The 13,356-nt window shown below is 29.3% G+C and overlaps 1 protein-coding gene across 1 annotated transcript in view; it reads left to right on the forward strand.

Annotated features, from left to right (window-relative positions):
• The first annotated feature begins 230 nt into the window (after window positions 1–230).
• LOC114335854 (liprin-alpha-2-like) overlaps window positions 231–13,356 on the forward strand; it is a 307,595-nt gene continuing 294,469 nt past the window's right edge. The window contains exon 1 of the mRNA XM_050653655.1: window positions 231–968. Coding sequence (XP_050509612.1) covers window positions 628–968 — 341 coding nt within the window. The 5' untranslated portion in view covers window positions 231–627. The remainder of the gene's footprint in view (window positions 969–13,356) is intronic.

The raw sequence follows: 13,356 nt of genomic DNA on the forward strand, positions 1-13,356 counted from the left end.
ATATACAGTCACTGCGCACGCTAAATAATGACGTCACTGATTTGATGAAGTTTAATTCGCGTGTACCTAACTTTTTTATTTCCATGCACGTTAGCGTGCACCTAGACACAGCGAAAAATAAATACCATAAGGTTTTGTTTACATCCGCATACAAACAATTTTAGTTTTTATTCAATCCGTACTTTTTTGCAAATCAGAAATCTGATAATTTAAATTAAATTAAATTAATAATATTTTTATTACATACTTCTCATACCCGTGGATGATGACTTATATAAGGTAAGACTAGTGACGTACACCAACAAAAAGGTGGGAAGGCATAAAATTGAAAATGAAGTGTGAAGTGAGATGTGAAATCTAAACGAAAACGAAATGTCAGTGTCAATTTTATTGTCGTTGTAGTTGGACATTGGTTTGGTTTGTTTTATAAATTGTTTGTTTTTAAATTTAGCGATGACTTAAATATTTTAATTAATGTGTAAATTAAAGCCAATATACACAGCGAGAACTTTTATTATGTCCGGTTTTTGTTTACTGACTGTACCATATTAAAACAACCTGTTTTAATAGAATAAATTCACTTGTGTTAAAAAATGGATCATCCTTAAAACTCGGTACAAAACAGTAATGACTGATTTACTAGTGCCTCGCGGAGATACATTTCCTCGTTCTTTTTTGGACACATATCGTGCTACAAAAAGTGAACAACTTTATAATGAATTAACATCTAGTAAAAGTGATGAACTAGTTCTTCAAAACTCCATGAGTATTCCAGTATCTCAAGACATTCACCACGGTCACTCTGAGAATCTTTTGGATGTTGGTTCTGGTTCGGCACAAACGAAGGATTATTACGATAAGCATGAGGTGGTCCCATTGCCAAAACCTCATAAAAGAATACCTGTGTATGACAGAGTAGACCCTGAAGACAGCATAAGAGATATAGTTACAGAAAATGATTTCTACAGGTGAGTAATTTTAAATGAAACAGTTCTTGTTTTATCATTTACCCACCCCTAATAATCTAGGTTATTAAATTAGTATTAAAACTTTGATACATTTTACCATTTCAAATTCCTTCACATTCATCTTTTCCTAAATATTTTTTGTCCTACTTTATATAAGATACTTATTTCCTTAATTCTGATTTTTCTGTTGATTTCTAATGTATACAACTATGAATATGGTGTTATGTTTTTTCCAGTTTCTGTGATATATTATTATTTACCCTGGGGTGTCCCCATTTAATAATAAACAAAAACAAATATTCTATGTTTCCATATTTGTTTAACACATTGCATGCGGATATCTGATTCTAAGACTTAAACTCTGAACGGACAAAAAAACACATATTATTAAAAATGTGTATACCTAATCAATGGCATATATGCACGCCATTCACACATTGGTAAAGCCATCATGTGGCTGACATGTATGCCATCGGCACGGAATGTGTCAATATTTGCATGAATCATTCTCCTTGTTAAATTATGTTAATGCATAATTTTGTTTGTTAGTTCTTTCTTTGCTGTCAATTTCTCTTATTTTGCCTAGGTAATTGTTTGGCACAAAATTTAAGGACAGTCCCAATACAGATTAGACTTTTAAATAGTTTTAAATCATGTTTTAAGACCTTCTCACTACTGTTTTTCTAAACAATCAGATGGTCAACACCATAGACTATACAGTCCCTGGCCATATTATTATGACCACCTATAAATTTTTACAAAAATTAACTATTCTACTAGGTACGTTTTGTTTAAAATATGATTTTTAAATTTAATTTTGTTATGCAATGTTGATGTTAAGCATTAACAACTATAATATTATATTTAATAATAAACAGCAATAAAATATTTGAAAATATTACATAAGTATTTATATTTTTTTAATATTCTGTTATTTTAACTTATTCTGACCTTAATCAGATGGAAAATATTTGGGAGCTTTTAAAACGAGAAGTTTCCGATGAAAATGTCACTAACGAAATTGTTTTGATTAAAGAACTAGTATATCGTTGAAACCACAATGACAAATTAAAGCAAAAAAAATTTAAGTGCATTCAAAGTATGCTAAGACGGGTACTAGCAGCAATCAAAGTTAGAGGGGCTCAGCAAAATATTAAAAAAATACAAATATGTGATATTTTCAAATGGTTTATTGCTGTTTATTATTAAATGTATTATATTTAATAATAAACACCAATAAAACGTTTAAAAATATCACATATTTTTATTTTTTCAATATTTTGTTGAGCCACCTTTAACTTTGAATAGAGCTTGTATCCGTCTTGGCATACTTTGAATGCAGTTAAAATTTTTTTTTGCTTCAATTTGTCATTGTGGTTTCAGTGATGTTAGTCCTTTAATCAAAACAATTTAGTTAGTGACCTTTTCATCGGAAATTTCTTGTTTTAAAAGCTCCCAAATATTTTCCATCTGATTAAGGTCAGAAGTTCAACAAATTATTAAAAGTATATAAACATGTAATATTTTCAAATGTTTTATTGGTGTTTATTATTAAATATAATCTAGTTAATGTATAACATTAACATTACATAACAAAATTAAATGTAAAAATCATATTTAAACAAAACGTACCTAGTGGAATAGTTGATTTTTGTAAAAATTCATGGGTGGTCATAATAATATGGCCAGGGACTGTAGACTAATAATACCTAGACCCTAGACTGGGTGCTGCAATCTAAAATTGTTCCCCCAGTGTGACTGAGAAAAACATTTATATTTACGGTAGACATCTCTTTCTAATTCGAGGAGTTTTTTTTTTTAAACTGGCAGCAGTGGGAAAGTCATGTGGTTGATAAACCCAATGTTATTAAATAAACCTCGTCGATTAGAAGGAGATGCCTACCCTAAATACAAAATTTGCATGACCAAAGTATTCTGTTTTTCTCCTCTTTTTAATGTTTATGAGCACACATTCTGCTCCAACAGAGAAGAACATGTTTGTTGGAGGTGTAAGAAACCCATGATATTTTTATGATCCATCCATAACACCACAATTGGAATGCTTTTAATTTGTTAAGCATTGTGACTTGTAATGGCCATGTCACACAACCATAATACATATAATATGATACCTAGGTCACACATAACATTTCAGGACTTTCTTGGGAATATGCATTGAAAGGTTTCTATTAAAACTGGTTTTCAGGTCATAAAGCTTTCAATACTAATTGTTATCTCTTCATCAGAGTCACAACTACATTTAACCAGCTGCCAAAGTATAATATAAGGCTTTGTACACCTGCGGGGCTTTTATCTGTTTTACCTGATCTAATCCTAACATCGCTTTTTAAGTTAGGAGAAAAACAGGTTAAACATAGAGTTTGTTTACACAGATCCTCTCCATTAACCCTTAAACGCCCAACCTTTTTTAGGTTCCATGTAGGCCCAAGGGTGGGTAAAAAATGTCCACCTCGAAAATAGCTAATATATTTATTGAGAGTTGTTAGAAATGGATTAAACTTAAGAATCTTATGCTTAATAAACACAGCATATTCTAATCTAAAATATTAATGTAAACAATTTACAAACCTTACAACAAAATTACAATGTACAATGTACTTACATCAAAATTAACATACCAGTAAAAGCCAGTAATTCAGATTTAGCGATTTTCTCCACATTCTTCCTTTCAGCCTCTTCATTGGTGGATGATTATGTGGATTATGTAATTATATGTCAATAATTATATGGATTATGTTCCTACCAACGAGAAATTTAATGGAAACCTTTAGTAACAAGTTTTACCAAGTGTGTACGTTTTATGCCCATCCATATTTAACTCAAGATATTACTTTTATTTTCAAAAATATCGATAGAACCAACTTAACATTCGATAAAAGGCTGTCTTTTTAACAATGAATAATTTTTGGAACATTTTTAAACACGTAATAAATATGTTACAAGGGAATACGCATTAGGTGGACATTTTTTACCCACCCTTGGGCGTTTAAGGGTTAAGGGAAAATATAGATTGATCTATATTACTATTTCCAACTTCTATCCAGTTTGTCTTTAAAATGGTAATTATTTTTAATGTTTAATAGTTTATGTAAGTATATTTATGTATTAATAACTATAATATTAATTAAGAAATTTCTTAATCCAAACTGAAATAATTTTGACTTCTATGTAATTCAGATATTAGTTCTGAGTTTAAAATTGGAAGAGAATTAATTTCCACAATAAAATACAAATAATCAAACATATTTATGCTTATTAATATACCTATAGATCTTCTGTATTCAAATATTACCTATACTCACTAAATTACAAAATATTGATTCTGAAATAAATCACTATCATAATATAAAAAATAAGCTGATAAAATTTGGTTGTATAAGTAAGTAATTTAAAACTTACCAAATTATTTTAGCATAATCAAATATTTACACCTGTTAAAAAAGCATATTCGAATAAAAGATGTGACCTTTTAAGGTCATTTTGATTTCCAAATGATGATGAAACAACAATATATAATTTAAAAGTATTATAAACCTTATAAATCTTGAATGCATTTTGTTTTGTATACAAATAAAGATTTAAGTACATATAAAATTAATGTTGTGCAATATCAGAGAAAAGCAAAAAAGAGTCAACAAAATTGTTGAACTCTATTTACCATGTTCACTGCATATATTTTGTTAAGCAGCTACCTCTTCCAGATGTAGGTACTTAGAGCCTGAAGAAGAAGTAGAACCTGAACTACTTTTTTTTAATGTAATATAAATAAACACATGTCACTAATTGCTGACATCTGCACTGGAGAGGGAAACCGAATGTCATTGATGAGCAACATGTGCAGCTAAGATGTTAAAGTAACTCTGTTTAAATTAAGTTTCAATTTTGACTCACCTCCTAACTGTGAGTGTGGAAAAGAAGGTGATCTACTACATATTGTCCTCGAATGTTCCCATAAATCAGTAAATATAAACAAATTTTATGATAATCTTAATATTTTAAAAATTCCACTTCCCGTCTACCTGAACAATTTGATTTTTTCTGAAGATATTAATACATTAAAAACAATTTACAACATATCAAAAACTGTAAATATAAATTGTAGCAATATAATTAACCCTGTATTGAAGTAATTTTGTTAAAACGAAACAGGCATGTTTGTTAAAAAAACGAAACATGTTTGTTTTGTTGTTAATTTTTTAACCCTGTAGATTTAAGTAATTATTGTATATTATTATTTTTTAATTGAAAAAAAGAACAAGAAAAAAAAAAGAGAAAAAAAACAAAAAAAAAGAGAAAAAAACCAAAAAAAAAGAGAAAAAAAAAAACAAAAAAAGAGAAAAAAAGGAAAAAAAAGAAAAAAAAACTAAGATGTAAACCTACGAGATGTTGAATCGGGTTTATGTCTTAGCGTAGTAAAAAAAAACAATTAAAAAAAAAGAATAAAAAAAAATACAAAAAAATATATACAAAAAAAATATTTACATCCAAAACAGTGTATTTTTTTAGATAGTAGTATATTAGTTTTTTATGTACATATATTTAGAGTTAGAAATACAGAAAAAATTTCTCTGATTGAAAAAAAATTGTTTGTTTTTAAAATAAATAATCTGGCTAATTGGCTCAGCCAAGGCCATCAAATTCATAAAAAAAAACTTTGACTCAGTCAATTGTAAATTTAAGTACTCAAAAATATTTATTTTTAAACTCATATAAATATTTATTAAAACTGGACATAAAATCCATACTTTACTTATTTGTCAGTTTGAATCTATTTTAAAATTCAGCAAAGTCTTATATCAACTTTTCACAGTTCCAACTGCAGTATCTGTATTGTTCTATATAGGCTATTGATTATATTCAAAATAAGATAGCTAAAAGGAACTACAACGTTAACGGGGTTTTATTATTTTATATGGTCAATGGACATCTATATATGAAAAAACCGCGGAATGCTACCATTTAAATGGGTGCGTTTTTGAGAAATGGGTGAATTAGTCCCTGGGCACAGGTTACATTAGGGTGAGTTCTATGCACTTTTGGTACAAACATATCTACATAAAAATTATTCCTGGTTAAATTTCCTATCTAAATATCACTTTTTAAAGTCAATGGTACTTTTTTTTACAAAAATATATTCAAAAGAAAAAGCACAAAGAAACCCAAAAGAAAGAAATTTTGTTTTTTGTCCCATAACTTTTGTCCACGAGGATATAGGTATAGACATTGCTTTATAGAAAAAAAAAACCTACATATTTTTTCTTTAAAATGTTGTTTAGTAGAGGTAATTAGGATTTACAGTTTTCGAAATATGATTTTTCAAAGTTCGCCCCTCACAGCAATTTTGGGCAATTTTCCTTGTTATTTCGCAAATATTGTTCTGTAACTTTTTTCTACGTAACTTTAGGTATATGCAATGGTACAGGTAATAGGAATGGAAATCAATTACCTTTAAAATGTTCTACTGTATAACGTTGTACGACTTTTTTTAAAGAGATTATGGTTTTTCAAGGTTTTACACTTTTAACAATTTTTTATAATATAGTATAAAAATAAAATAATATTATTATATAATAATAATATTATATTATTAATAGTATATATAATAAAATATTATATTATATATTATATAATACCTAATATAAAAAAATATTATTTTTTACATTTTTTACGATTTTTTTGAAATTTCTCATTATAACTTTTTTTCTTGTACATGAATGTACTATATATTGCTCAATAAATAGGGCTTACTTTCTGTTCTTTAAAATGGTGTATCATCTATATTTAAATTTAAAAAATTTTCAAAATCAAAGGTCATCTATTCGTTAGCATTAGCTTCAATATCTTCCGCTGACACCTCAGTTATCTTAGAGTTCCCACAATTCGTACCCATGCACATGCACATGCAGCCTTTGCAGAATATTGAACAACTAATTCCTATCTTCCTACAACCGCAGTTTTTTGTACATCCTTTGGTACATTTACATGCTATTTTTTCAACAAAGCTTGAGGTGCAGGAGCTTTGCCAGTAAATATTGGAATTAATCCATATTTTGAAGTTTGCCCGGCCGAGACAAGTGGATCCTAAGTACATATTACCTATAAAAAATAAGATTCAATCATAACACACAATCACATAAAAAAGTTATAATAAGGAATTTAAAAAATAATCCTAAAATCAAAAATCGTTGCAAGTACTTATTACATTTTGAAAAAGCTTATTATCTTATTCAAAAATAACCCTAGAATTTTTTATAATACACCATTTTATAGTAAACAGCTTTCTTTTTATTGTATAATAACATAAGATTTCTTTTTTATTGTATAATATATACCTAAATTTAGAAAAAAAAGTTATAATGGGAAATTTAAAAAATAATCGTAAAAAATAAAAAACTCTTTAAAAGTATTTTACAATTTTTTAAATTTAAATATAGATGATACACCATTTTAAAGAACAGAAAGTAAGCCCTCTTTATTGAGCAATATATAGTATATTCATGTACAAGAAAAAAAGTTATAATGAGAAATTTCAAAAAAATCGTAAAAAATGTAAAAAATAATATTTTTTTATATTAGGTATTATATAATATATAATATAATATTTTATTATATATACTATATATAATATAATATTATATAATATAATATATTACATAATAATATTATTTTATTTTTATATTATATTATAAAAAATTGTTAAAAGTATAAAACCTTGAAAAAGATAACCTCTTTAAAAGAAGTCGTACAACATTATACAGTAGAAAATTTTAAAGGTAATTGATTTCTATTCCTCTTACATGTACCGTTGCATATGCCTAAAATTACGTAGAAAAAAGTTACAGAACAATATTTGCGAAATAACAAGGAAAATTGCCCAAAATTTCTGTGAGTGGCGAACTTTGAAAAATTATATTTCGAAAACTGTAAATCCTAATGACCTCTACTAAACATAATTTTAAAGAGAAAATATGTAAGATTTTTTTCTGTGAAGCAATATCTATACCTATATCCCCGCGGACAAAAGTTATGGGACAAAAAACAAAATTTCTTTCTTTTGGATATATTTTTGTAAAAAAAAGCATCTTTGACTTTAAAAAGTTATATTTAGATAGGAAATTTAACCAGGAATAATTTTTATGTAGACGTGTTTGTACCAAAAGTGCATAGAACTCACCCTAATGTAACCTGTGCCCAGGGACTAATTCACCCATTTCTCAAAAATGCACCCCTTTAAATGGTAGCACTCCGCGGTTTTTTCATATATAGAGATTCATTGACCATATGAAATAAATAAAACCCCGTTAACGTTGTAGTTCCTTTCTATAGTACATAATCAATAGCCTAATAGCTGCTTAATTGTGGCATCTTCTGTTTTATTAACCTGATTATCAGAATAATCCACAATAAGTATTTCATTTTTTTAAATTCTAGCCCTCAGATCCCAAGATTTTCAAAGGACAATTTTCAATGGCTTTTCATCTCTGTATTTACTACTTAAACGAAATTTTTAGAGATGTATATATACAAAATCTTTTATAATTTCTGAGAACTTATTTACCAAAGAGAATTAATTATTCATTGTACTTAGATTGGCCGTCAATAATAAATTATGTTTATTTTTATAAATGAATCACCAAATGCTTCGAAATGCTCATATATTATTTTTTCACATAATAAGACCACCAGTGATTTTAAATACAAGATAGATGTGGATTTATCTAGGGTTCAGGTAATTAAGGATTTAGGTGTGTTACTGGATAGTAAGCTAAGTTTCGTGGACCATTATGATGCCATTATTGCGCGTGCTAATCGGACATTAGGGTTAGTCATCAGAATGTCATATGATTTTAATAATTTGTTTGTAATTGTGAGATTGTTTTTGAGTTATGTTCGTTCATTACTAGAGTATTGTTCAGTGATTTGGAGTCGCAAGTTATGAGAATCGCAAATATCGAATTGAATCGATTCAAAATAAATTCGTTAGATATCTGCGGCATAGATTAGGTACTAAAGGAATGCAATTGAATTCCAGTCAGATCATGCAGATGTTTCATTTGCACCATCTAGAGCAGGGGTTCTCAATCTGTGGTACATGTACCACTGGTGGTACATTTCATTAGGTGCGGTGGTACACAAAACGCAAAACCACTGCCAAAATTCAGCATATTTGTAATTAATTAGATTATCTACCTCCATAGATACTTCAGTTAGGTGGTACCAAAAATAATTATATGAATTTTGGTGGTACATGGCTCAAAAACATTGAAAACCACTGATCTAGAGGATCGCATGCGATACTTTGACCTTAATTTCGTATTTAAGGTTTTAAATGGTATTATTGTTGCACCTAGCATTCTGGGTCGAATAGATTTTTATGTTCCAGCTAGGAATTTGAGAAGATGTCCCTTGCTATCCGCTAGATCGTGCAATACACGTCATGCAGAAAATATGCCTTTAAATATAATTGTTTCTAGTGTAAATGAGTTTCCAAATATAGACTTTATGGGAGTCACACTAAATGCTTTTAAAAGGACTATTTCACGTGAATTATTTTAATTTGATTTTAATTTTTTGATGTCGTTAGTTTAATTGTAAGTAATGTAAGTTAACTTGTGTTCAATGTTTAATTTTGACTTTTAATTTTAATTGTAAAATGGAGTTTTCCGTCAAGAAATATTAATTTAATTTAATATTAAAAAAATTAAGGTCAAATTATTTAATGACTATTACTATTATAAGAGAAGATTACATTAAATCAATAACTTTCATATACATGTTTAATCAGACATAAACAATATTTTTCTTTTTTCTTCAGTTCTTTATCAATTTGAATCACATTAAAGTTAAGCTAATAAACACGTATCGCACCTCTGCTCAAAGAGTGTCATAATTCAAAAAATTTTAAAATTGGTTTTATTGCACCAACAGTTTAATAAAACTATAAACTCCTATCTCACAAAGTGTCACGTCTGTGGTTCAGGTACATATCGTTAGATGACACTAGTGTCATTATACGATTATCCAAAATCAACGACGTACCGAACATAAACAGTGTCACATGTCGACTTGTGCAAAGCATTTGTCTATCTAAGATGTGTATAAAGTGTCGTTTGTCGAATTAACGACATATTAAGTATATGTGATTACTTTATTCAAAACGATCTGTGTATGTGCTCAAGAAAAGTGACACATTTATCAAATACTTATTTATCTTTCTTTTTGCAGTATTTTATGTTTAATGTTGTTACTTGTATTTAAAGTTACATCATTAAAAAGTATAAGCCTGTTAACCAGATAATAATAATGACATTATATTTTGTACTGCAAGTGTCACTTTTGATAAATAATATTTCGTAAATTTTTCGTTGTTTTATCTGTATAGTGTCACAACTCAAAAAAAAATTTTTTAATATTTTTAATATAGGTACTTAATACGCTATTTTATGGAGCTTCAAAATCCATTGTAACTGACTAAAATAGTTATTATTCTAATTTTAATAGTTTTTGAATTAAACCCGAAAATGGTTTCCTCAAATCTTTACTTTTTTGACTTATGACACTCTTTGAGCGGAGGTGCGATATAGTGTTAAAATTCATTTCAAACTTGTTAAATGCTCTGGTTGACAGCAAAAATAAAGATACTCCAGTAAAATTTATACCCCCATTACTGAAGTCATTGGCAAATTTACTCAGTAATGGAACCTTACTAGTGGACTGTGTAAAAATAAAAGTAAATAAAAGTTATTTCCAATTATTCGATTTAGGGGCTTTACTTAAATAAAAAACAGCTCAAGAAGAGATGTGCAACCATTATTTTAATATAATTTCAGAAACAAGTACATCAGTCATTATTCTTCATGTTGTTCTGAAGCTATTTCCTTGTGGCATTTTTGTAATCAACTATTCTAAATGGGAAATAAGCCACAATTTAACTAGAAAAATGATTTTATTAACGTTTCGACGTCCAAATCGATTAATGATATAAATTGTAAAAAATATAGGTATATACCTAATATATTATAAATATTAATCCAAATCAATATTACATATTTTGACAACGACATCCGATTTGGACGTCGAAACGTTAATAAAATCATTGTTTTAGTTAAATTGTGGCTTATTTCCCATTTAGAATAGTTGATTTTTTAGAAACCGTTGTTGAACTTTTTCAATGGTACTCATTGATATGTAGAGTTGGTAATATGGGTACCATTTACCATAAACACTGCAAAATTAAACAAACCGAGCATTTTTCTTACTAGTATACTATTTTTATCAAGTTAACTGATAGATCTTTTGAGTTTAATAAAACATCTGAAGGGACTCACTTGTAATAGGGTTAAAATGCCTTAGAATACTTACTCTGTTTAATGGCATGTTGTAAATATGGTAATCAAAAGCTATAGAGACTCTAGATGTAGTAAATGTAATACAGGTATTCAGAGTCATTCAGAGACTTGTGACCATGTAACCAGTTATCCAAGGAACCAATGTCATTATTTAAATTAATACAATAATCAACATTGTTTATTATTGCATATCACTTAAGGTCATCTTCTTAACCTTTTTTCGTCAATTCTTGGACAGTGACCTTTCCCTTATTCCTTCCCTCGATCTCTATCCTCTGCAATATACTTCCAATTTGTTGGAATCTCATCTGTGGTTTTCCTTTTGGTTGTCTACCTTTGTAAGGTATCCAATACTGTATTGTGGTATTCCAAAGTTGGCCCTTTTGTGTAGCAGGACCGTTAATTCTGGAATTAACTATTTGAATTTTTTTTTATAACACCTGTACTTTGTTTGTATACCGCGATCTGGTCACAAATGACCAATTATCAGTTATTTTTTGACCTAAATTAATAAACAACAAATACTTAAATCTAAGGCTTACCCTATGGCTTACTCTCATTTGAGGCGCTCAGAGGAACAGTGACCTAAGCCCAAAAAACGAAGTTTTGAGATAAATGCAATATTTGCATTTGTATTTCCATTATGCTTATGGGATGGCATTACAAATTATGTAGCGCCAAATATAGACAAGAAAACACATGCATTAACATGTAGGTTGTCTAGACCCTTGCCCGAAGATTTAATATTGTTGCTTTTATTGATATAGTATTCTAAAAATGCTCAATTTGTGGCTTAGGCCACTGTTACTCTGAGCGCCTCATTTTATATATCAACTAGTGCACTACAACTAACATGCAATAACATCACAGCACTATGCCCTGCTTTTTACACTAAATTGTTACACATTTACACTAACTCAAATGGTTTTGTCCTTATGAGTCTTCTCTTTAGTCTTCAGTGTTGTCATGAAGCTGGATTGCCTCGACATTCACATGACTATACACTATTCAGCGTCTGCTGGTAACTTGCCGTTGTTCTCTTGATTACTTCGGTCACAGTTTCCATACCCAGGTCCTGGTGGAGGTTGCTGTTACAGATATACCAAGGAGCATCAACAATGTTTCTCAAAACATTGTTTTGAAATCCCTGGTTTATGTGTAGGTTACTAGCTTTGGTACAGGCCCAGAGTTGGCACCCATATACCCATACTGGCCTCAGTACTTGCTTGTAAATGGATAATGTTGAATTTTTCCAATCAGCCAATACAATTTCTTATATCTAATATCAAGTTGCCCTCTTTCCCTTTTTACATGGACTTTAGTTACTTTAGGGCGATGCCCAAATATTTTGCTGATGTTGCATCAGCAAGGAACTTGGGTATCATTGATTCTAACTGGGAAATTTTCTATTTTTTTATTTGTAAAGTTATTGTGTGCAGATTTAGACTCATTAAATTGCATTCGTCGTTTTCTTGTCCATCTATGTACTGTATTTACTGATAGTTACAACTTATTAGTAGTTTCTTCACTAGTGTCTCCTATCACTAGTATGGCTGTATCATCCGCAAAGGTGGCAATAGTGTTTTGTTCTAGCTCTGGAATGTCGCACGTATACAATAGGCACAGGACCGGACCTAATACGCTCCCTTGTGGTACACCAGCGCTTTGATCTCTCTTAGATCGGTGTACACTTCTTGTTTTACTCTATCCGCATTGTACGATTCTAGGATTTCCGAATACTGTTTAGGCATGAATGTTCTTAGTTTATAGTTTAAACCCTCATCTGGCTAACACACAAATTGGACTCGTATCAACCAGTAGAGCAGGCAGGATTCCGAAAGGGATATAGCACCACTGACCATCTTCTAAAAATTAGGATACTAATAGATAAAGCTAACGAATACCATATAGATCTGCACTTAGCGTTCGTTGACTACGAAAAAGCATTTGACAGCGTGGAAATGTGGGCAAAGCATTTGACAGCCATAAACAACTGTAGAATAGATTCCAGATACAGA

Source organism: Diabrotica virgifera, chromosome 6 (assembly GCF_917563875.1).
Source record: "Diabrotica virgifera virgifera chromosome 6, PGI_DIABVI_V3a".
Classification (NCBI taxonomy): Eukaryota; Metazoa; Arthropoda; class Insecta; order Coleoptera; family Chrysomelidae; genus Diabrotica; species Diabrotica virgifera.